The following is a 24,240-nucleotide window of genomic DNA, read 5'->3' on the forward strand; positions in this document are numbered from 1 at the left end:
AGTTGGGAGTCCAATGAATCTGGAGGGCCGCAGGTTAGCTGCCCCTAAGTATAAAGTATACCAAGTATCTCAACAGAAAAGCAAACTAAGCTCTTTGAATATTAAGCTCTTATATTAAATGCCTTCCCCCAACAATCTCTCACCTTTAGCATGGAATGTCCATGCACGCCTAGAGTATTCCTGCAGCCGAATTCTCTCCTGCTGACCCAGAGAGCACACTTGGCTAAAGAACTGCCGCTCAATGTAAACATAGGCAGCAGGGATGGCACCCGCCACTCCCTTGGCCCCAAAGAACCCATTCACCTCTGGTGAGGCTAGGAGGATCTGGTAGTTGGCCCTGGTGCCCAGGATCAGGTCCATATAGGCTTGTGTGAGGTTGAAGTAGCCCGTGGTGAGATGTACGCTGGCACCCCGCTCTGCTTCCAACAGGAGAGTCTCCGTGACGATCTCATCTATCTGAATCCCAAAAGGTCTCATCTGTATGAGAGGATAAATCCACGTGTCCGGTTCAGGCTGCCTGTCAGCAGCTGCCTTTGGATCTTTGGACAATGGGATTCCTCCTTCTGCATGGTTGCTATGGAAAGTCTGAGTGTGGAGCAACTCCTGTCTGGTCCTTGCAGAGTTGATCACTTCCATCACTCTCCTATTTGCTGCTTCACAATAGGCCGTCTTGTCTCCTGAGGGCATGAATAAGTGATTTAATGGGGGACAACGCTGAACAGCATTACCTGTACATGTGCAAGGAAACTATAAAGAGATCAAAAGAATACCAGTATGACTAATGGAACCTAGGTCACCCCAGGACATTGCGAGAAAAACATATATCCAAAAGCCTGTATCTAAATGCCGGGGCATTCAGAGGAAAACACCTATCACAGAATAAGTCTGTATCAGCAGTTCCAAATGCATTTCTTCCATATAAAGCATGGGCCACAGGAAGGCTTGGAGGTACTCTTTCCAGTTTAGAGGACTTCCCATTGACATCTGAGGAGTTTGCCAGCTGAACAGATGTTGACACTGGAGCCTCACAATCTGGTTTTTTTCTACACTTTCTGCTCATGTTCAATCCTATAGAGGCAAACTGCATGGGTTTTAGTTTGAGTTCAAGAACAAAACAAAAACTCATAGATCTGCAAGTATTTATTTAGATGGTTTATATTCTGCCTTTTGTACAAGCCATAATTTACAAGACAAAAAAACAGATTAAAATATAGGCAACTACCAATTTACACGAGGGTTACATTCCAAGGCACCAAACATTTAAGTGAAATTGTGTATATTTGAAAAACCATTGAAAAAGCCTGTAAACACCTCATTCTGCCGCTGCCCTGTTCTGCCCCTTTTGGTTACATTTTCATGTCACTTTTGAGTTCGGCACAGTCACACATATATCAGATGTGCTTAAAAAGGTCAGTGCCTGCACAAAATATTGAGGAGTGGATCCTCCCAAATCAGACTGGAGGAACTCTTTGTCTACTGAGCAAGTCTGGAGCTGTGTAAAAGGGGGGAAGGGAAGGTAAATCAGAGAAGCTGAAGGCATCTGCCTATAATGGATGGTTTCATCTATTTCCTCTCTGAATCAAGGTAAAGATGCCTTTCCCTCTTCTGCTTCTAAAGCCCATTGCTAAGACAGATGGAATATAAAGGCTCCCTTCACATATCCTCATCTGCTGCAGCATACATCAACAGACTTCTGTCATCCACCATAGAATGGCCACATTATACTCTGAAAACAAGAGGCTGGTTGTCACATTATAGCTTGCCACAGATTTCTAATTAAGTTAATGTGTGCCCAACAGAAGAAATCTCAGGTTGAACTGAGGCATACTAGCAGTCTGTTACCAATAGCCACCCTCTCTTTGAAAATGTAAGAGCCAGCAGTTTTTTCAATCTGCCTCTAATACAAAGAGAGACAACAGGTCCCCTACAAGGCAGAGAGCGAAACAATGAAAACATGGTAGTCCTTCTGTTAAGCAAAGGTGGAAGTAATATCTCGTACAGCATTTCAAATTAACTTATTTCAAATTGATCTTCTGCACTGGTCACAAACTTGCGAAGCAATCCTATCCATGTTTACTCAGAAGCAAGTTCCAATGACTTCAGTGTCCATAGTCCTAAGTACGCGTGCACAGGAGTGTGATGCTATAGTCTACAGAGAGATTCCTATACCACCATTTTAAGATGGTCCTATGTTGCAGGGAGGACTTCCAGTATACCATTTAAGAGCAACATCAGTTCCCCTCCCCATAATACACCCTTTCTTTTACTTGCTTGCTTAACATCAGCCTAAAGAAGTTGGGCAAAACTCAAAAGGTGGCTCGCTATTTTGTCATTTTAGTTAGTCCGAATAAAAAGATTACACCGTTACTGTTTGGATTTTATGACCTGCATTTTTCATCCATGGTGTTCTAATCGAGACGAACATTTATTTTAGTACTGTAGGACAGTAAAGAAATGGAAAGACAGCAGGGGGCATGGCCTCTAATATACTTCAACAGTAATTCGGCATTGCCCACTTTAGGAACAGTAATAAAATACTCAGGCTTTTAATTAAGGCTTTGGTAGCTATCTAAACTATGATATTATGGCAAGGATACCTATTTCAAAAAAAGATCAACTCCTTCCAACCAGAGCCGGCTCTTCTGATGTGATTTGAGCATCTAGTCGCCAACCCAGTGGTCAGCAGAAGGTGAAAGAACCCTTCACTTTCAGGTTCATAGAATCATAGAGTTGGAATAGACCACAAGGGCCATCGAGTCCAACCCCCTGCCAAGCAGGAAACACCATCAGAGCACTCCTGACATATGGTTGTCAAGCCTCTGCTTAAAGACCTCCAAAGAAGGAGAAGCAGCTACGAGTAATACTTGAGACAGTTCTAAGCAAATGTGTTCTTAGGAAGGCATGTCCCTCTTCCCTGGGTGCAAGGGTCAGGGGCAAATTCCTAGCTGAAGGCATTGTATAAAGGAAAGTGGAAGGACAAAGAACAAGGAAGAACACACACTTCCAGCTAGAAACGTTTGGCTGAAACTAGAGCAAGTGTTAAAGCAATTATCATTCACTCAATGCCCAAACAGATACTGTATGCATCTGTCAATTAACTAGCAGAGTTTATTGTGTGTAAATGATGAAAAAAGAGGGCCCTTATGACTTAAAGGGCGTGGGGGAGAAAGTAGAACAGGGGTCAGCAACCTTTTTCAGCCACTGTCTCTCAGACCTTGTGGACTATATTTTGAAGGGGGGGAGGAGAACGAATTCCTATGCCCCACAAATAACCCAGAGATGCATTTTAAATAAAAGCACACATTCTACTCATGTAAAAACACCAGGCAGGCCCCACAAATAACCCAGAGGTGCCTTTTAAATAAAAGGACACATTCTACTCATGTAAAAACACGCTGATTTCCGGACTGTCCGCAGGCCATATTCAGAAGGCAATTGGGCCAAATCCAGCCCCCGGGCCTTAGGCTGCCTACCCCTGAAGTAGAAGGAGGGCAAATATTCAAACACCATCCAAAAGGCATGGTCTTTTGTCAGGCAACCTTTGTGGTGTGCTAATTAAGAAAACAGACACTGGAGGGCAGTCTCCCCCACATCTATTCCCATGGCATTTGCTTTGGTGAAACTCACCTGATCACAGAAATCTCAGCAACTGCGTTGCCAGGAAGATGTCTCAACAGTTGGCAGTGCTTGGAAAACCTCTCCCAAGGGAAGGTGACAACCCAGCATCTTAACACTTTATATTAAAAAAAATTTGCTCTCTTCAGGTTGTAACAGAAGAAGAGCATTCCCCTGACAAATGTGCTATACAAAAAACACTTTCTCACTAAGAGTACATAATAATATCCAGCACATAAGCATCCATGCACAAACACTTCCGCAAATACTGTACAACAACACTGGGAATTGTTTGCTTTATTAAAAAAAACAAAACCCTCACACCCATTGCAAATGTAAGGTTGCAAAACTACTCACAAGCATGGAATTCAGAATGTCTAGCTCTACTTTTGCAATCCACAGGAAACTTCTAAACATCATGGAAACAGCACTGGGGCTACAAAGATTCCCCAAATCACAATGCTATCTATTAACACACCTTTTCCATCACTGTTAATCCTATTACTAGATATCATAGATTGTGTCAGTTCCCAACTGGCTGGGCTAAATGACTTCCTGACTCACGTAAGAAACATCCCTACCTGACCACACCAAAGTCATGCATGTCCAGAGGTCAAGAGGTCAGGCAAACAACACATCAAGGGGGGGGCAGAGCTCCATGGTTTAGCTTAGGTTCAGTCTCCAGTGGAAAGGAAATCAGTGTTGTCTACTCGGTGTGGCAACCGAGTAGCCTATTCCAGCCCTGCTCCGAGTTCCCTTTCTTTTATTGAGAGATGGGAAAGTCTGAACCTTGGTCCTACTTTATGAAAGGCATACTAGGCTACAATCTCTCCCAAACATTCCTGTCCACTTTGGAAATGAAAGGAGTCTGTTTGTGCTTTGTTGCCTAGAGGTACACAAGATGAACTTCAGCTGGGCTCATATAACTTCGGGTGCTGAGAGGGCATATAACACCAATTAAAATATGCCTCTATCAAAACTGCTGACTAAATGGTCCTCTTACCTTGGTAAGGATGTACCATCCCATCCATCACTTGGACTGTATCATCTTGCTGTAACTGCAAGGACACATCCCCAACAGCATCTACTAGCTCAGTAAAGAAATCTGCAATCTCAGGAGAGTCTTGTAGGAGCACATAGCGGTCTTGACGATTGGTGAAATAAGAGTCACTCAAGTTAGCTCTGGAAAGGGAAAGGAGGGAGAATGCTAACAGCTAGCTGAGAATGACAACAGAAAAGTTATGTATAAACTCTGCCCCATATACCTGGTACCGTCAAGAAAGAAAGACTATCTATTGAACCATCACAGGAAGTTTCTATCTGTAGGCAGAGATACCCTCCCTCACCCACCTCCCGAATCCTGCTTAGTCGAAAGGGGAATAAATTCGTAAGATTCTGCAGAAGCAGAAACAGTGGCAATATTCCAGCAATGCTAAGATGCGAGAGCGAATTATGTCACAATATGTCTGCAGAACAAGCAGCAAGGTTTGCAGTATGCTCTGCCTTAGTTGCTTTTCCTGTTGTTTCTAAAGATCACAATATTCATCTACATATCCCCATTATTAGGTTTGTTGCAACAAGGGACTTACCCGCTCAAGATCACATTATCATCAAAGAGGTAGACCTTGATATGCTGCAACCCAATGGTCTCATTGAAACGTTCTGGGATTAGGAGTCTGAGAAGACCACGCAGATTAGGAGTGTGGAAGAGAGAGACACGGACTTGCTCTGGAAACCTCTGCAGGAGTGGAAGGAGCATGGTCCGAGAGTTCTTCCGGCCTGAGGGAGAAATGAAAATGGATTGCCAGCTTCAATAAAAGGACAGTATTTGCCACACTATGCGTATTTGACTTTAAGCAAGCTGTTTCTTCAAGCCATATTTTATAGCAACATTCTTAGCAGCCCAAGTTCCTCAACAGATTATTTACTGCTTATCAGGATTGGTATGTACATAGGAGCCACCTCCAGGGGCACCAACAAATGAATGAGCAAAGCTGGAGAGAGGGAGCCAGCCAGCCTCTCTGGCGCTGCCTCCAAGAGAGAAGCAGTTCAGCTCCACCCTCCACAGCCAGCGAGTCACCGTTTTCCTGCGTGCGGTCTGTGTGATGTCACATGCACTATGTTCAGGCGTGTGCATGTGATGTCACACATCCACATTACGGCAGCGGACACCCACAATCCTGAGGGTGAGATGGCACCCCTGGGTATGTACATGTCCCCCTATGGCTGCAGTAATGCTAGCTCAGAGAGTTGGAGGTTTTGTGTTTTCCACATTGCCACCAACTTTGGCAAAATGAAACCTAATTAGGAGAAAGAATGGAATACCAAGATTCACTTTTAGCTAACACAGAAGCTAGCTGGCTGTATCCAGCTCCATCATACTCAAGAGTAGACCCACTAAAATCAATGAAGTTAGTAATGACTAACATCATCAAAAATATTTTGCCAAAATGTAACAGATGAAAAAAAATGGAGCATTTTACTCAGGGGTAAGTGAAATCGCTTATATTGGGAACACCATCGAAAAATCCTGCAAACACTCTCCAAACTTCTGAAAACCCTTGAAAAACCCTTAAATCCACCAAACTCCACCACAATCACTCCCTCCAAACCTCCTTGCTCAAATTCCACTTCTCCACAGGTTTCAATGTGCAGTGCAAAGACTCCAAGGACTGCACTTTCAAAGGCTCGTGGGATTGGTAGGCGCTGTTTTTGCTCTTTTTCTAGCTACTTTCAGGTTTGCAGTGATGCACACATGCACAGTTGTGCACATATTGAATGTGTGTAAAATGGTCATTGCCTGTAGAGTCTTGGTGTGAAAATCTGCAGATTAAGGCTACTGAAATGTTGGGTCTTTGATTACTGATCCCCGAAAAGGCTCAAATCCTCTAAATTTGAAGAGGAACATAGTTCTTTAGAGCTGAGATGTCCAGCCTGCCTAATCAGCCGTGTCCAGCTAACACGAGAAGCGATTGTGACCAAGCAGCACACACTTACCCCGAGATCCCCTTGTGTAGTCTAAGAGAATGGACACTCTTAAGTTGGAAGGCCCACATCCCTGCAATGACCTTTCCAAAGCCACTTCAATGCAATCCACCTGAGGACAATATAAGACCAAAAGTTATGTACAGGGAAGATCCAATTTTATGAGCACACACTATTCCTAAGCCTTCATAGTTTTCCCTAATTGGTACAGCTATCACTGCTAGGCATCTGCCTATTCACCCACGCAAAAGAGGGACGAAATTAATAGTTCCCATCACTGCAGGTTGTATTTATTCTCCCATCACAGGAATGTTAACACTGTGCAAACAAAGATTAAAATAGTCACAAGACAGAGAGAACACAATTTAGGGCCCTTCATCTATTTAACAGTTTAGGGCTCTCATTGTAGACTATCATTAAGTTATTTCTTCCAAAGGCTCCTCATTAGTCCAAAGGCAGGCTGCAAAAAAGTTGTCATTGTAGGATAGAATAATGTAGCAGAGATGAAAAAAGAATGTGTGAATAGACCAGTTCTTACAGCAGATATATATGGCACACTGGCATGCCTGCCATCAATGTCAAGATGTTTTGCCTTCATTTTTCTAAGCTGACAGATCTACCATGAAAAGCCCACAGGACAAAGATGGCAGGGATGAAAGTAGAGATCTGTGAATTAAGGAGTTAGAAAAAGGAGGCTGTGTACAACATTGAAGAAGAGCTACAGAGGACATCTCTTAACCGATTATTTCTCAGATATCTGTGACCCACTCTCTCCAGCTCAAACACTTACTAATTCCTGTTCCAGAGGTCCTGTTCCAAGGTAGAGTGAAGCCAAAACCACTCGCCGCTTGGCCGTCTTTATCTGCCCCTGAGAGAGAGAAAAGTTTAGATTCACTGATTTGTCTGTCATGTGAAGCCCTCAAGTTCCTCCCAAAATCCACTCAATCCAGTACTTAAAAGTGAAAAATTCTGCTGTATCTATCAGTATGTCTCTTCTTTTTTGTATCAAAGTGAGCACACAAAATTCTTACAGCATGCCTCATTGCCTTTTAGGACAAATATCTCTTGATCAGAGTGGACAAGGCAGCATTTCTATTGCTTTCACTTGACAGGTCCAAGACTTAACGTATGTAGCTGCCTCATACTGAGCCAGACTATAAAGCTACTACTATTTACTATGACTGGCATTGGCTCTCCAAGTTTTTAGAAAAGGGTCTTTTCCCAATCCTGCTACCTTAACTTTTTTTTTTTTTACAAATGACAGGAATTGAACCAAGTGCCTTAAAACAGCCAAGCCAAGCCTCTCCTGCCTCACCATAGCTAAGGGGGAAAGGACATAATACTTGGTCAAATAAATTTTTTCTCCCCACACTTAGTTTCTTAAGATCCAATACAGAGGAAAGTCATACGGGCTCAGTCACTAAGACTTACTGAATAAGGAATGATAAAGCAAGATCACTGTGAGCCATAAGCTTGAAAAAACACTTTTAGGAGGAGTACTGCAGGAGTAAAACTGTGTACTTCTGAAATTCTGGGTTGTGATTTTTTAACACAATAAATGGCAACAGAAACACATGTAGTAAAAAAAAAGCAAAAAAAAAAAAAAAAGCCCTGCCCGTCTACTCTTGCATTCTGTTTTCACAGTGGCCAGCAAGAAGAATATGGCAAACCTGCATGCAGGACTTGAAAGCAATAATGGATGGAGAAAATGCATTTTGACATTGACGCTCTGTTGCCACCCCTATTCCCAAAGTTACACGCTGGAGACATGCCAAATCACCTTCATAAGTTCGTAGAATTCAGTCGGAGAGGAAAGCACCTTAACATGGGAACTGGCAATTCCAAACTCTGGGACGAGGTTTCGGATCCACTGAAATCTATGGGATCCCTCAGGACAGAGGCAGCAAGGTGGGGCTGTTAGCTGAGGAATAGTAGGAGAGAGCAGCGGGGCCAACAGCAGCCATGATGATCTAATAAGGAGAAAGAAGTGGGTGGGTTGAGTTGCATACATTAAATTTTATTCTCCTTTATATTGCCTCCAGGTGTGTGAGCAAGGGGGTAGTCAAGCCTGAAGCATTACACATCTGCCTTTCACCTCCATTACTCATAGCTGGGCAATTTTTGCCAAGAAGGGGAACAACAGGCTGTAGACAAAGGAAGGAAGGCAGACCTGAGCTATATATTAATAACTTCCTTTCAAGGCTAAAGAGGAGGCTCTGCAGACAGTAGTAAAGCTGACCCACAACTGTGTAACAGCAACAGAATGCACTGTAAAAAGACAGTGGCCAGAGTAGCAATACCCAAGGTGACAGACTGCAGTGATCCCTTCATGTTTCAGCTCTTGAAATAGCAATACGATAGTCCTATTCAGCCTTTCACAGGGTTATACAGTGGTACATCGGGTTAAGAACATAATTCGTTCTGGAGGTCCATTCCTAAACTGAAACTGTTCTTAACCTGAAGCACCACTTTAGCTAATGGGGCCTCCCGCTGCCATCGCACCGCCGCCGTGCTATTTCTGTTCTCATCCTGAAGCAAAGTTCTTAACCCGAGGTACTATATCTGGGTTAGCGGAGTCTGTAACCTGAAGCGTCTGTAACCCAAGGTACCGCTGTATGCAACTGAGCAATTGCATTCACTGAATTTTCGCAACTGCAATAGCATTCACAAGGAAACTTCCACTCCTTCCCCTCCAAGCACCCAAATCTGCTGTGGAGTTCCTCTCTACCCCCATCTCACTAGCAGATATTGGTGCAGTGCAAGGTGTACAGCGGGAGAGGGGAGGAGGAGGAGGAGGAGGAGTTCTGTTGCACTTGCAAAAGTTGCTCTGCTTGCACAATGACCTAGGGCCCATCTGCACTATACATTTAAAGCAGCATCATACCAGAATCCTGGGAGCTGTAAAGGATGAATGGAGTTGTTAGGAAACTCTGTTCTGCTCACAGAGCCACAATTTCCAAAGTTCTCTGGAAAGAAGGATTGCTTGTTAAGCTGCCCTAGGAACTGTAGCTCTGTGAGGAAAAGAAGGAACACCTAACAACTCCCAGCACCCTCAACAAACTACAGTTCCCAGGACTCTTTGGGGAAAGCTGTGACTGTTTAAAGTGGTATGATGCTGCTTTACATTTATCATGCAGATGGTGCCTTAGCTGGATTCAACCTTTAAATTATAGCTATAGAGGGGGCACCAGAGTACATGCGCTAGCGGCCCCTCTCTACCCCCCCCCCACACCTTCCTGTGTTGAATGGGAAATCTAAAGGGGAAATCTAAATGTGTTTAGCTGAACATGGTTACAGTTGTCCCTGCAACTGGGAACCCTGACTGTGGGGAGGACTGGAAGTGCATTCAACCAAACACCGAATGCACTTTAGAATCCCCCTGTAGACCTTCCCACTCAACAAAGAAATGTCAGAAGCAGCTGGTCAGCATGTGTGTTCCTTCTATGGATATAATTTAAGAACATCTGAATAGGGCTATTCTTTTGGTGTACTTCAATTTCAACTGATTGTTTATATTGTACCCTAGTTATCTTTACTGCATAAATATGGTTTCATTTTCATCTAGGAGGTTTGAGCTTCTCTCTTGTATTTATTCCAAAAAGACCACATGTAGGAGATCACAACATAATCCTTGGTGGAAATTGATCCACTATTAGAAAACTACTACAGGCTACAACACAACAAACAGCAAAGCTGGAGGCAGGGAAGAAATGTGCCAGCATCTGGTTTCAAGGCCCTGCCATTATTACAGCCATGGCTGGTATTTTGAGAAGGATACAGAGACAAACCAAAAAAGACAGTTGAGCTCAGAGGAAATAACATGTTTAGCAATGGACTCCTCTGGGAGGAAGGGCAGGATATAAATTTAATAAATAATTTTAAAAATAAATAACGTTAACTAACTGTACATTAGCAAACCATTTCCTAACAGAGACACCATCCTCTCAGTATATAAGCTTATGAGCAGCTGAATCCCACACTGCTCCATCAATGTGATCTGCTTCAACATGCATGACCTTTACCAGAACTTTATGAGGAACTCAGGGTTATGAGGAACTCTTGGTCCAAAGCTCAAGTGACCACAGATTCCAGGAAGATGATTTCACTTATTTACTTCATGATAAAACACTGAATCTTCACAAGGTTTGCATGCATCCTTGCACAAAAAAACCCCAGACAGTTTGCCATTGCATTTCCCAGAAAGCCCACCGGTTTGTCACTGCCTATTCATCACAATGGAGATCTGACTCAGAGTGTGGAAGAATTCCTAGCAATTTCGTTTTTCAACAGTTTGTGAGGACTGGGCATTGCTTTGGCAATACTAAATTACAGTAATCTGGAGGGAAAGTTTCTATTCTCCTTAAACTGAAAAGGAGAACTTTAAGAAATACTTCCCTTGTCCTGTCTGTGAACACGCAACTGAAGAGCAGCAAACTAGCAAGGTGACACTGGTTTATCTACCTGTATTTATTAAACATGAAGCACATTCAAATGCCTTTTCAAACGCCCAAAACAACTTGATAAGGAACATGGTTTTGGTGCATTGTGGGAATCCACGCTCCCTCCCTTTTATCAACATCATGGCTACACTTAAATGCATGTGCACAGAAACAATATCAACACAATTTGTGCTTGTCCACTTATATAACATGATCAACAATATATTCTCTCAGTGATCCCTAACAGTAACTTGCAATTTCCTTCTGCGAATGGGGGGGCGGGGGGAGAGAATCACACCTCTCAAACACGAACTTTATTCTAATACAAGCAGAGCAGGACAATACATGGGGCCCAGGGATCTTTAATCCGCTTTATCTTCGGGAATAGAGTTAAGACTACCCTGAGGCTTGTGCTTTGCTGATGAGCACATCTCCCATTTTAAGAAATTTATGCAGATAGCTGAGAGTTCAAAGATGTCTTCTTTCAACACATGTAAGAGACTACACACAGCAGAGCTTCTTATTTCCTTTCCACAGAACAGAATGCTATCTTGCAATCACCTTTTAAAGCTTTCTCAATAGTCAAGAATCATCCAAAACTGAAATGCAGAATGGGAAGATACTGTTCCAAGTCCAAAAAGGGGAACTGTCTGGAAGCACACACGGATCTCTTCTTTATATTTCAGAGCTTTTAATAACTGCCTTTTCAACCCAACTACCCACTCCTCCCAGTAATTAAAACTTCTCTGGGGACACACAGTAAGTGTCAAAATCATAAAACTATAAAACACTGAACAAGCAACTAGCAACAGAGAATAAAATCACTACAGAAAACTTAACAGCACCAGAAATTCCACAGATCTTAGAACTTCAATAAATATCTTTAGTCAGTAAAAGATTTAAGATTGGTGTGACATCCAAGTCAGTGCCACTGAAATCATTGTGTTGTATCTAACAAGGTTGCCCCCTTAACAAAGGAACTTCTTTCTGCCTGTGCAGTAGCTCTTCCTCTCCAACTCTTCTCCATGCATAAAGGTAAAGGTAAAGGTACCCCTGCCCGTACGGGCCAGTCTTGACAGACTCTAGGGTTGTGCGCCCATCTCACTCAAGAGGCCAGGGGCCAGCGCTGTCCGGAGACACTTCCGGGTCACGTGGCCAGCGTGACAAAGCTGCATCTGGCGAGCCAGCGCAGCACACGGAAACGCTGTTTACCTTCCCGCTAGTAAGCGGTCCCTATTTATCTACTTGCACCCGGGGGTGCTTTCGAACTGCTAGGTTGGCAGGCGCTGGGACCGAGCAACGGGAGCGCACCCCGCCGCGGGGATTCGAACCGCCGACCTTTTCGATCAGCAAGCCCTAGGCGCTGAGGCTTTTACCCACAGCGCCACCCGCGTCTCCATGCATGCCCACCCCCAATTTGCTCACAAGTATTGCAGGAATCCAAGAACAGATTTTGGGGATGGGGTGCAGGAAGAGGAGAGCAAGAGGAAGTCCTATTGCACAGGTGGAAGTCCATGCAAAAGGGATGACTTTGTTGGATGCAACCCACTGGACTCAAATTACTTAAGTCCATTGATTTCAGTGGGTTGACTCTATGACTAGCACTGATCATACCCAACAGAGATTACAAAGGCTGAGAAAATACCTGGTCTGAAGGCACAAGACATCATCACATCGCTGAAGCTAAGTAAATCTGGATCTGGTCAGCGCCTGGGTGGAAGCCACGCATAGAGGTTTTATTTACAATTAAGCTGGCTACAAATTATGTTAAATAAATACACACTGCCTTGAATAAATTATAGATGTAAGAAAAGAAAAGAAAGATCTTCGGCAGGCACAGCAAATATGTCGTTGTGAGACAAGCCTCTCAAGTGAGGGGTGTTCCATAACGAGGGTGCCACAAAACATACTGTAGTGGAATTAGGGTGATTAAACAGGGCAACTATTTCTGCTAAAATAGATAAACTTAAAGACTCGGTTTGCATCTTACACAAAACCATACCATGGTTTAATGCGAATGTGCAGGTTCCTGGAGAGGAAATTGTGGCCACTTTGTTCTTCCTCCAGCCCTGCCGCTGCTGCACTGCTGTGAGCTTAACCATGGTATGGCTCAGTATGCCATCCAAACCAGGCTCATAATTTGTCTTACTCCAGTCAAATTACAACCTGTACACTTAGAACAAACCTTTGTTACAACTCTGTCTGGAGCAAGACAAAAGATAAGCCCAGTATCACACTGAGACAAACCATGGCTTAGCTCACAGCAGCAGGACCAGATGAATAGCAAAGCAGCCAGTGTTCACATTGTTTTAGGCACATTTTGCAACAGGAATTTCATTAGCGTGAGCAGTTTCTGAGCTCTGGGAGCAGTACTGCGCCTAAGATTTCAGATTAAAACTGCAGAGTGGAAGGAAAGGAGCTTTTCCGCCTCCCCATTTCCAGCTACTCTCTGAAGACTGGAGAAGAGACCCTCTTATGAATATTAGGGGGGTGGGCAGGGGAAAATGTGAAAAATGAATGTAATATTTTAGCTGCAGTTCATTCATTTTCAGCTCTGTATTCTTGTTATAAAAAGCGTGCCTAGGCATTCCGTTGTTGTGCCCAGAACCTAGGTGCCATTTAGCTCATGGCTTTCCTATCTCAGTTTCTAACACTGAAAGCAGCAGCATAGTTTCTACAAGCTATGGGTTTGATTTAGTGCATTATGCGAACTGAGCCAAAGCAGCTGAAAGTGGGCTACTTAAAAAAATTAATGCCACCTGTAGACCAAATATTGAGCCTCCATGGCTTTTAGACCCAACCATGAAGTAGCAATGCAGTTCTTTAAATAAAACAGCTAGCTGATCCCATATTATCAACCTGGTGGGCTAACCCAGAAAGCAATTATTTGGCCAGGATAAATGCAGTATCAAAATTACCTAGGGGGGGGAAAGAAGTGAATAAGGGGTGTCTGTCTATCTCTCGAATTTGAAGTATCTGCTATTTATAAATCTGGGGGTTTTGAAAGATCTATTTTTAGGAAGTGGGTCTTTGAGTAATATCGCGACAAAGTGAGCTCAAGTACCACAATTCTTGTTAAACCTCAGCTTGTTCGGCAGACAGGAGAAGAGAGATTGCATGATATCTCAGTGTGCATCACCCACACAGAAGCCACAACATAGTGGCTTTTGCCAACAGCTCTTGATTCACTGGAATGCCTGAGTCTATATTACTGTATTTTTGCATAGGCTGTGACTGAATCTGGGAAACTAGTTTTATTGTTAACATTCTGATGCAATGAACAATAAAGGCTTGAGGGTAACTTCCTTAAAGTAAGAAGGCTGGGTGTGAACATGTGGCCTGAGACTTTTGCTTTCCCTTGTTTTAACTGAGTCATGCTTACTGGATGCTACAAATAGTTTGAGTGTTCACCTTTTCCTCTTTCCCACAATTGCGTGGAAAACAGCTCAGATCAAAGAGCAAGTTGCTTCTAAAAGAAATAGACTAATTGTCATTACAAAAAAGTGCTATTGAAAGCAAACGAAACCCTAGGAGTAAGATGCTAATTTACTCAAAACCCTGGCAGTAGTACCACCTATTCAACAAAACACAAAAATGACCTCATGTGGGTACATTTCCATATCCTGTGTTCCTGAAGATGATGAATAACCAAACGGTTGCTACATGACTGAAGTGTAGCATGTACTTTCAGCACAAAACACAATCATGTTTTTAGCTGATTTATATAGCACCTTTTAGAAAACAACTGCCCCCTTTAAGGTAGTGTACAAACTTGCATAAATTACAACCATTCAATTAAAACTGCATTAAACGTCCTTAAAAGTGAAGAACAGCAGTAACGTGATGCTCAGAGGTAAATATATTTAACCCATGTAACAATTTTATCCCCCTGAAGACAAGGAGATGCATATAACCTAAAATTCTATATTGCCATATCCTTGTGTCTAGGGGGGCATAACATGACTATAGACAATACAACCTAGAATTCTGTACTGAAATGCAAACCTTTTCAGACTAAATTATACACATTTTAATAAATTACTTTAATTCAAATACTTTAACTTGGTTGCAAAATAAAGCTTTCATATGGTGTTAAGATAGGGACGGGGGTGGCGCTGTGGGTTAAACCACAGAGCCTAGGACTTGCCGGTCAGAAGGTTGGGAATTCGAATCCCCGCAACGGGGTGAGCTCCCGTTGCTCGGTCCCTGCTCCTGCCAACCTAGCAGTTCGAAAGCACATCAAAGTGCAAGTAGATAAATAGGTACGGCTGCAGCAGCAAGGTAAATGGCATTTCCGTGCGCTGCTCTGGTTCGCCAGAAGCGGCTTAGTCATGCTGGCCACATGACCCGGAAGCTGCACGCCGGCTCCCTCGGACAATAAAGTGAGATGAGCGCCACAACCCCAGAGTCAGCCACGACTGGACCTAATGGTCAGGGGTCCCATTACCTTTATGGTGTTAAGAACAGTGTTAGAAAGCAAATAAGGTACTGTATATTTAATTTGATTATTTAAAAAGAGAGAGAGAGAGAAGGCTGGGGTAAAAGAGCTACCTGGGCTTAAGAAGTCTATACCCACACCTGTGCAATACCCAACCATTTTGTATTTTCTCCACACAACCAGGAGGACAAGACATTTACCGTATTTATTCCCATGAAAGCCACTGGAAACTGTTCTGCAGACATGCTGTACAGATTTCAAGGCCTCCTGGGCCTCCTTGCTCAACAGACCACACTTAATCCATCCAACCGCTTTTCTAGCAATTGATTATTTATGGAAATTGGCAACAAAATAATTACTTGGGAGCCATCCAAAGGTTTGGGAGAGGGGCCAAGAGAGGAAGTTTTCCAACAGAGAAATCATTGTTAATCGTTTAGGAATATATATTTTTAAAAGAAAAGATTTGTTTTGAATACAGTATGCTTTACTTTACACAGATGAGCTGGCGTGAAGAGAAAAACTAGTCTAAGAACATCTGCTGAGAAAACAAAGAAATTATGCTAATCCAACATACTTCCTGTAACCCAAGCAGCAAGTAGTTTTTCCCAGATAATGCAAGACTCACCATAAACAAATGCTATTCAGAAGCTTTCCTTCTCATATGCTAAAAAAAACAGGAACTTGTTCATTGTATGTAAAGCATTTTGTACCATGCACACATTGTGTTTTGTCCTCTAAGGAACCTGGCAAGTTAAGCTGCTGTTCCCATTATGCTGCTGAAATGGAGGATAACACACTGCAGCATTTTGCATTTGGCCCAGGATTTCCAAATTCCACAGTCAAGCCTCTAGACCACAATACTAATTAGAAAAGTTTGACTGAATCTTGAAGATGCTAAAGCATTACACCGATTCAAAAAACTATTACAAATGAAAACATGATGAAACACCGGTGCATTTCATGGGCAATCAAATAAAATTCAATCTTCTCTTTTTTCTACTTCACCATCTAAATTTTATGCTGACAAGTTTAGTTTCTTGAGAAGGGGCAATTGTACAAAAGACTGTGACTTTATTTCCGAGAATCTCTTTCATGTCTGGCATATGTGCATTATTGTTTTAATTGTTAGACACCATGAGAACCCTTGGGGCTGGAGACCAGCATATAAATGCTTGCAGCATTTAATGCTGCATCTCCAAAGCAAACATCTACAGTCTTTGCTTGCTATGTGAATTCTGGGAAAGTTCTGTAATTCAATACCCTGGACAAAAAGCACCTGCTTTATGTGAAAACACATAACCTGAGCAGAGCAGCATAATCAGCAGGAAGAGGTTAATATTTTCCTTGAGATTTCAGTTGTTTTTGTAGCTTTAAATGAGCATACAAGATGTATGCACTCTTATTTATACATGGATGTTCCACATAGATTTGCTTTCTTACTGCTAGTAAAATGAAGGACAGGAACTTAGGGTAGGATTTACATAATGAACCCTATCAGCAGAAGCATGGTCTTCTGCTTAAACAACAGGGCTTTCTCCTCCCTCCTCCAAAATTGGCTCAGGGCAAGAGATCCCGCAGAACAAGGGGGGTGGGTTGAATCGTTCCATCTGACAAATTGATATGATTATGCCAACGGAACGTTCAACATAGAACAGTTTTGAATTCCATCCTTAGCTTCTTTGTAGCCGATGTTTACTGAGTCAAAAGATATTACAAATGTTAACATGAACCTTAATGAACTTCAAATGGGTACAGTTGCTGGATTACAGGAATAGCATAGCATGCAATTTTTAAAAATACCAAGCCTTGATTACTTATAATATAAAATAATATTTTATTAATTGTACCCTGCCCATCTGACTGAGTTGCCCCAGCCACTCTGGATGGCTTCCAACAGAAGGAAGAAATCTGTTGCTAACCACAGGCAAAAAAATCACATGTAGGAAAGCACATTCCAGGTAGTGTTACCATGTTTAAATGGCCATATCCATGTGATACTCATAAAGTGTGGATTAGCAACCACTGCAGTTTCATCTCCATATACCTGAAGGAGCATCTCCACATTCTTTTGCTGGTTCCCTCACTGGAGGTTACAGGGAACCAGGCAGAAGGCCTTCTCATTAGCCGCCCTGCCCTGTGGAATGCCCTGCCATCAGATATATAGAGATAAACAATTATCTGAAGGCAGCCCGGTATCGGGAAGTTTTTCATGTCTGATATTTTGTTGTGTTGTTATATTTCCTCCTTGTGTTCACCTTCACAACCGTGTTTCTCTAACTTGGGTCTTCAGCTGTTGTTGGACTACAACTCCCATCATCCCTGACCACTGGTCCTGCTAGCTAGGGATGATCAGTTGTAGTTCAAACAACTGCTGGAGACCCAAGTTTGTGAAACATTGCTTTACTGTTTGATGTGACATGATGGGTATCTCATCCACGTGTATCCACTGTTATTTGTTCTCTATTTACCATCAACATATAATGCTGACCTTCCTAATTATGAAACAGTAAGTTGGATGCTTACTAATTCTCTCTGTTGTTACGGGACTTTGAATTACTGTGACGGGATTTTGAATGCAGCCTTAGGCTAAGTAACACAGAGTTCCAGTAATTGTGCAAAAATGGCCCATGGGAGGGTATGTCACAGTGACACAACATTGCCCTCACTCGTCTCTGCAACTAGTCTCCAGTCACTTCATCGTGGGAAAGGGAATTCATGATAATGAGAGAGTTTAATTTCAGGAATGTGCTCCAAAGTCTCGTCAACTTCATCACCTGCTCTTTGAAAGCTTTGCAAACTATTCTGGGCTTCTTTGGGAGGCAGGGTAGGATATAAATCTAATAAAATTAATTATCAGAACCTGGGCCAAATGTTGCACAGACAACCACTGCTGTTTTATGCCGCTCATCACTACACATAAAAACAATTAAAGATTCTTTATCAAATTTTATCACTTTTTATCAAAGCACAAGCTTTCAGGGACCCAAGCTCACTTCACCAGATGCATGTAGTCTTAGTTGGCAGTTACAGTATCTAAAGGAGAAGATTATTAAGTGAGAGTTGAATGGCAATAAGGTGCAAAAATTACCGTGACAGTTAGAGCTTAAATATATGTTACACAGGAACATGTTTTATATTCTGCAAGAGTAGATTGCTGATAATTGCTTGAACTACTGTAGTCACACCTCTAGGCAGAGAACCATGAGCAAGAATCAGTCATAGATAGCACAGATATCCGACAACTGGGTATGGATTGTGATAAAAATTCTTTGTTTCATTTTAACAAACAAACAATGGCATTGAACTTATTGATGAATTGCAATTCAACAGTTTCACTTGTTTCAAGCTGTGTTCTTCCTTTGAAGTACCTATGTTCTAGAAAGGACACTTTTAAGGTCAGTTACAGAATGTCCTGGGAGGCTGAAATGTTCTCACACTGATTTATTTCAGATGGCAATTTTCCTCAGGACACTCTGTAACTGACTTTAAGGTGGTCATTCTGGAACAGCAAAACTAAAGGCAACTGTTTAAAAGATATAAATGAGTGCACCTAGTGGACATATGAAAATGAAAATGGGTATGGGTTTACCACACTGAAAAATACGGTAAATGGTGTTTAGAGATCAAAACTCAAGCTCTAAGACTTGGGGAGTGTTGGGGGGGGGGGGACACAAACAAAATGTCTGAGGAGCAATTCTAAAAAAGTGTAGTTGAAAATATATATAACATTAGTTCTGAGAGAATTCCTGAAAATAGGAGCCAGGCACCAAAAACACACATAGCTCCATTATAGCATCCTGTTATTGCAAATCACCCTTAATGAAAAGCTCTGTGGAAGTCTTCACACATAGTGTGACCCTATGTCATAGTCAGTCAGTCAGTCAAGTTTATTGCTTATAGCCAAAGGCTGCTGCAATGTAAGTCATTGTCTCATGGCCAAATGAGATGCCCTAGCCTGCTGTTTCCTCCATTAACCAGTATAAAACATATCACTCCCACAGAGCATATCACTCCCACAGAATATATTCTCTCACAAATATATGTTAATCATATATTATTAACCTTATCAATTTGATAACCCATGTTTGGAGCAACTATATAGCTATATAAGCTCTTTTCAGGAATTCTGCAAATTACAATAGGGTGGGGGGGAGGGTTCTAACAAGAAAAAGCATACTAGTTACAATCTCCTCCATACTACTTTTCATTGCCTTCCATAGTTCTTGAAAAGGGCAAACAGCCTTGACATTCCTTAGGATCTATTATGTACTATATGTTATGTATCATCTTACCCTGTGCTTTTGTTTAAAAAATGTTTGGGGTACTCTCATTTTCTCAAGAAAATCTGCATTTTATAATCCAAATCGGGGGAAATACAGTAAATGGACAAAAGTATAAAGATGTTTAGGTGTACGCGTATCCCTGCATCCCCCCCAGAAAAAAAGCACTGATTTTACCTGAAAATGGACATGTAAGAGAAATCCAGAGTTGAATTTAGCCACAGATCAGGGGAAACAGTTTCTAGTTAGTTACAGGATGCTAGTAAATTTGACATGTGAAAGAGAGCAACCGATACCAGAGATGCAAAACAGAGAAAACGTTGATTCACAAGCATTACTATTTTGGTTGCCCCAAAATGTCTGGAACAGATAAAGGTTAAGTTTCTGGTATATTGTTAAGTAAATGAGTGAAGAGTGGGTTGATAGTAATGCACATGCCAAAAATGATGTCTCATTCTTCCAAAGTAAATTCTTGAGCGAAGTTATGTCATAGCACCAAATTCATTATTTCACACTGAACCCATTACATCTGCAGCTGACATTTATGTGAAGTTTGAGAACATTAATATATTTTTATTATTTATACATGCTTTTGCACAGAAACAAAAAAAGCAGCCAAACTTCCGCAGTAACTTAACAACCAAATGAGCACTCCAGCTGTTTTTCTCCAGTCCTTCACTTCTGCATTTTTAAGGTTTACGAAGAAAATAAAAAGCCTGCTGCCAGATGGCTACAGAAATAGCAGTAAACCCAAGGGGACCTTTCCAAATAGCTGACATAAAAAAGAATGCACTACAAGAAGAAAATCATAAAACAAGTGGAGAATAAGCTGCCTTGGGACATAAATATAGTTGCAACGCTAATATGACAAAAATGAGCAAAATAAGCACTGGATTCATTGATCAAGAAAAGTCAAATAAACATGGCTACTTACATGCAGGAGCAAGGTTTAATTTTGCAGCCCAACTCTGAAACTAATGCCAATCAATTTCAAAATTCACTTATTTTTTCTTAAATATTTATTAACTTTTTTAAAAAAAGCTATAAGGATTTGATGACAATATAGTTATATACAATTATAAATCAAAGCCACTAGTTCTTATGTAGCCAGTCTCACACACACTGTAGCCCCCGCCCTAAATCTCCCTCCAACCACACCTTACACAATCTTTAAGCCCAGACTGATGGACCTTTGTCACAGCCAGAAGATGGTAAATCAGCCACTCACACCTTGTATTACAGTGGTACCTCGGGTTAAGTACTTAATTTGTTCCGGAGGTCCATTCTTAACCTGAAACTGTTCTTAACCTGAAGCACTATTTCTGGGTTAGTGGAGTCTGTAACCTGAAGCATATGTAACCCGAGGTACCACTGTACTGCTAAACCCTTTTTTGCCAATAAGCAGAGACACCTCCCTGCTCCATGCGCTATTCAAAGCATGTGTCTGTCTGTAGTCAGAGACATTACCAAGAACCTGGTAATATGAGTCACTGGGGCTCACAGTGATTACGTACCTCAAATACAAGGAGTATATTTTTACCCTTAAACCCTCCTCAAGTTCAGACTATACTCCAACCCAGAGATAACGTCCTAGTCTACTCACTTCCCATCCAGCCATTCCCCATCTAAACCCCACAGCTGATGCTCAAGTTACAAGCAGAAGTTATTCCCTTCTTCTTTCACCAGGCAAAATTACCTGTGGCAAAGGTAGTTTTCCCAAAGGCTACCACAGTATCAGTAGTTTATTGAGAAAACTACAAATCTGGAGAGCTGAAACAGCAAGGAAATGCTATTCTTGCTGTTTCTCCCCAGCTTGCCACCAGCACCACAGCATTAGCTAGTTGAGGAGGGAGAGAAGAGAGAGTGGCAGAAGAGTGTTTGGTGATATCAGAAATATGCCAAACCATTTCCAAATGAAGAAAAATATAGCTTCACTTATTTCCAAGTCAATTCAAGTGTGATAGGCAGCTTGCCAAGCGCTACAATATCAAAATGGATGTTGGGCTAGATCAGGGGTAGGCAACCTAAGGCCCGTGGGCCGGATGCAGCCCAATCGCCTTCTAAATCTGGCCCACGTACGGTCCGGGAATCAGCGTGTTTTTACATGAGTAGAATGTGTCCTTTTATTTAAAATGCATCTCTGGGTTATTTGTGGGGCATAGGAATTCATTCATTTATTTATTTTTTCAAAATATAGTCCAGCCTACCACATTGTCTGAGGGACGGTGGACCGGCCCACGGCTGAGAAAGGTTGCTGACCCCTAGGCTTGATGCATCAATAGTCTGATTCAATAAAAAGAAACACTTTGTAAATGTCAGAATCTTTCACAGCTGTATAACAAGGTTGTTCATAATAAAAGCTTTTCAAATAGAAAGCGCATTTTACCAAATCATCACCACATTATATGCAAAAAGAGGTAACCTAGTCCTTGGATGAGGAAGATCTGGAGAAGCTTGAACAAGAACAAAAATTACCATACAGGGAAAATAATTACGCCAACATTAAACTCCTGAGCTTTTAGGAATCACGGAATGCTATTTCCAAGAAGTATCACATTCAAAGTAAACAGCTTTAGTACAGGAAAAATCTTAGTTTCTGTAGTGTTTCCACACAAGAATGAAACATGTAAGGCTGTTAATACCAAATTCACGAAAAGAAAGAATGTCTAGTGAGGTACACGGGATCTTTTTAAAAAGCAGATTGCATGAATTTTACTCCTCTTTACTCTGCACAGTTTCAACAGTATGCCCATGATGGTTAATTTCAAGAAGACAATGTATTAAGCAAAGCAGTAAAGTATGAGCAAGTGGCACGTTCCCCAGTCATACACATAATGAAAACATGTCCAGACACATGCCAGGATTTCAAAACATCCATGCACCAATGATTTATATCATGTTTCTCACAAACATAATACAGTACATAATTCAAGGAGGCAATGCAGTCTTCTCCAGACTACCTGCTTATTAAGCATTCATTCTGACTTGCTAGCAGGGAGGTCCGACAAGTTTTATCCCACACTTTCCATTGCATTTCCTCATCACATTTCTTATCACAAGGATATGATTTTTTGTGGATGTCAATTTATTGCACAAGACCTCCCAATCAAATACAGTGGTACCCTGGTCTATGAACAGCCTAATTAACGAACTACTTGGAATACGAACACTTCTAACCCGGAAATGAGGGCTGGGGAGAGGCAGTGACATTCCTGTTCAGCACGGCCTTCCCTCACTCAGCACCAGGAAGCGGAGAAGGGGGCCGTTGATGCTGCAGGGAGCCATTGATGCTTCCAGGTTGGAAGACGGAGGGAGAGAAAGAGAGAAGAACAAGACACGCCAGCTGCCGTGCGCCAAAGCGCACTTTGGAGACCCCTGTTGGGACTTGGGAGAGAGATGCGCAGCGGCAAGAGTGTTTATCCGGGCGAGGCAGGGGGGGGATCACTTGTTCTTAGGATCCTGCGGTGGATAGAGTTGGGAGGGTGCAGGGAGGGGAGTCCATGGTGGCGAGCCCGATCCGGGTTGAGTTTCCTTTCGCTTTGCACACGCCTCCCTCCCCAAGGAGTGGAGATTATCAGTGCGCCTTCGGCCTCCTTCTCCCCTGAGGTGCGCTGCCTTTAGGGACCTCCTCACGAGTCGGCCTGGCAGCTCCACCGAGAGCGCTGTTGCCGACGCGGACCAGCAGCGGCTCCCCAGGATTTTGGGTAAGAAATAGGCTCCCTCTTCCACCCCCACCAGCCCTTCCTGGAAGTGCCGTCCTCCAGAACAAGATGCCAGTCCTCAAGTATCTGGGCTAAGGGTGGAAGCAGAGATGAGGGGCACTGATGCTGAGAGACTGGTGGCAGAGGGACCTAGAGCCAGGGAGCAGCAGCAACATTCCTGCTCGGCATGGCCTTCCCTCGCTCAGCACCAAGAAGCCGCCGCCATCGCTGCAGCATCCACCAGCCCCTTCTCCGCTTCCTGGTCTGGAATGGTCCGGCAATGGTCTGGAAGCTTCCTGAATTTTAGCAAAAAGAAACTAATTTATACTGAAGTGCTGAAACTGTGGCCTGATGCTTCAAACACAACCACCTGAATGCCAAAGTTGTCCTTTTAGCCCCATGCTTGGGGAGGAGGGGCAGGAAGAGTGGATAACAGCTGCAAACCATTACATGAAAAACTGCTGTGTGCACACCTGTGTTTCTTACAGCAAACACACACACACACATATCAAGAAATTGCAGTCTAATTAGGGTTCCCATGCACTCTTAGTTAAAGATGCACATGTGTTCTCTACATTTTATGCATTTGCTGTTGGAAACACTAGCGCAACACTCGTGTACTGCAACTCCTATCTGCAGCACAAATGTTGCCATATGATGCGAAAAGGCTCCACTTGACATGAACACAAGAGTTTCCATTTTGAGGACTGCAGGAGAAACATGAGTTAAAATGACCTCCAGCTCAATCCTTTTTAAAAACATTAGCTGAACCAGGCTTTAAA

At 42.5% G+C, this 24,240-nt stretch overlaps 1 protein-coding gene across 4 annotated transcripts in view; it reads right to left on the reverse strand.

Annotated features, from left to right (window-relative positions):
* PGS1 (phosphatidylglycerophosphate synthase 1) overlaps positions 1-24,240 on the reverse strand; it is a 128,229-nt gene that overhangs the window by 11,876 nt on the left and 92,113 nt on the right. For 3 of the 4 annotated variants that reach the window (XM_077924114.1, XM_077924113.1, XM_028715447.2), the window contains 6 exons: positions 8,381-8,570; positions 7,391-7,468; positions 6,613-6,712; positions 5,205-5,394; positions 4,619-4,797; positions 144-677 (listed from right to left, as the gene is read on the reverse strand). In XM_077924114.1, coding sequence (XP_077780240.1) covers positions 144-677; positions 4,619-4,797; positions 5,205-5,394; positions 6,613-6,712; positions 7,391-7,468; positions 8,381-8,570 — 1,271 coding nt within the window. Of the gene's footprint in view, positions 1-143; positions 678-4,618; positions 4,798-5,204; positions 5,395-6,612; positions 6,713-7,390; positions 7,469-8,380; positions 8,571-21,964; positions 22,041-24,240 lie in introns of all 4 variants that reach the window. The other variant, XM_077924115.1, reaches the window with a different exon arrangement.

This window comes from Podarcis muralis, chromosome 2 (genome assembly GCF_964188315.1).
Source record: "Podarcis muralis chromosome 2, rPodMur119.hap1.1, whole genome shotgun sequence".
Taxonomy (NCBI): Eukaryota; Metazoa; Chordata; class Lepidosauria; order Squamata; family Lacertidae; genus Podarcis; species Podarcis muralis.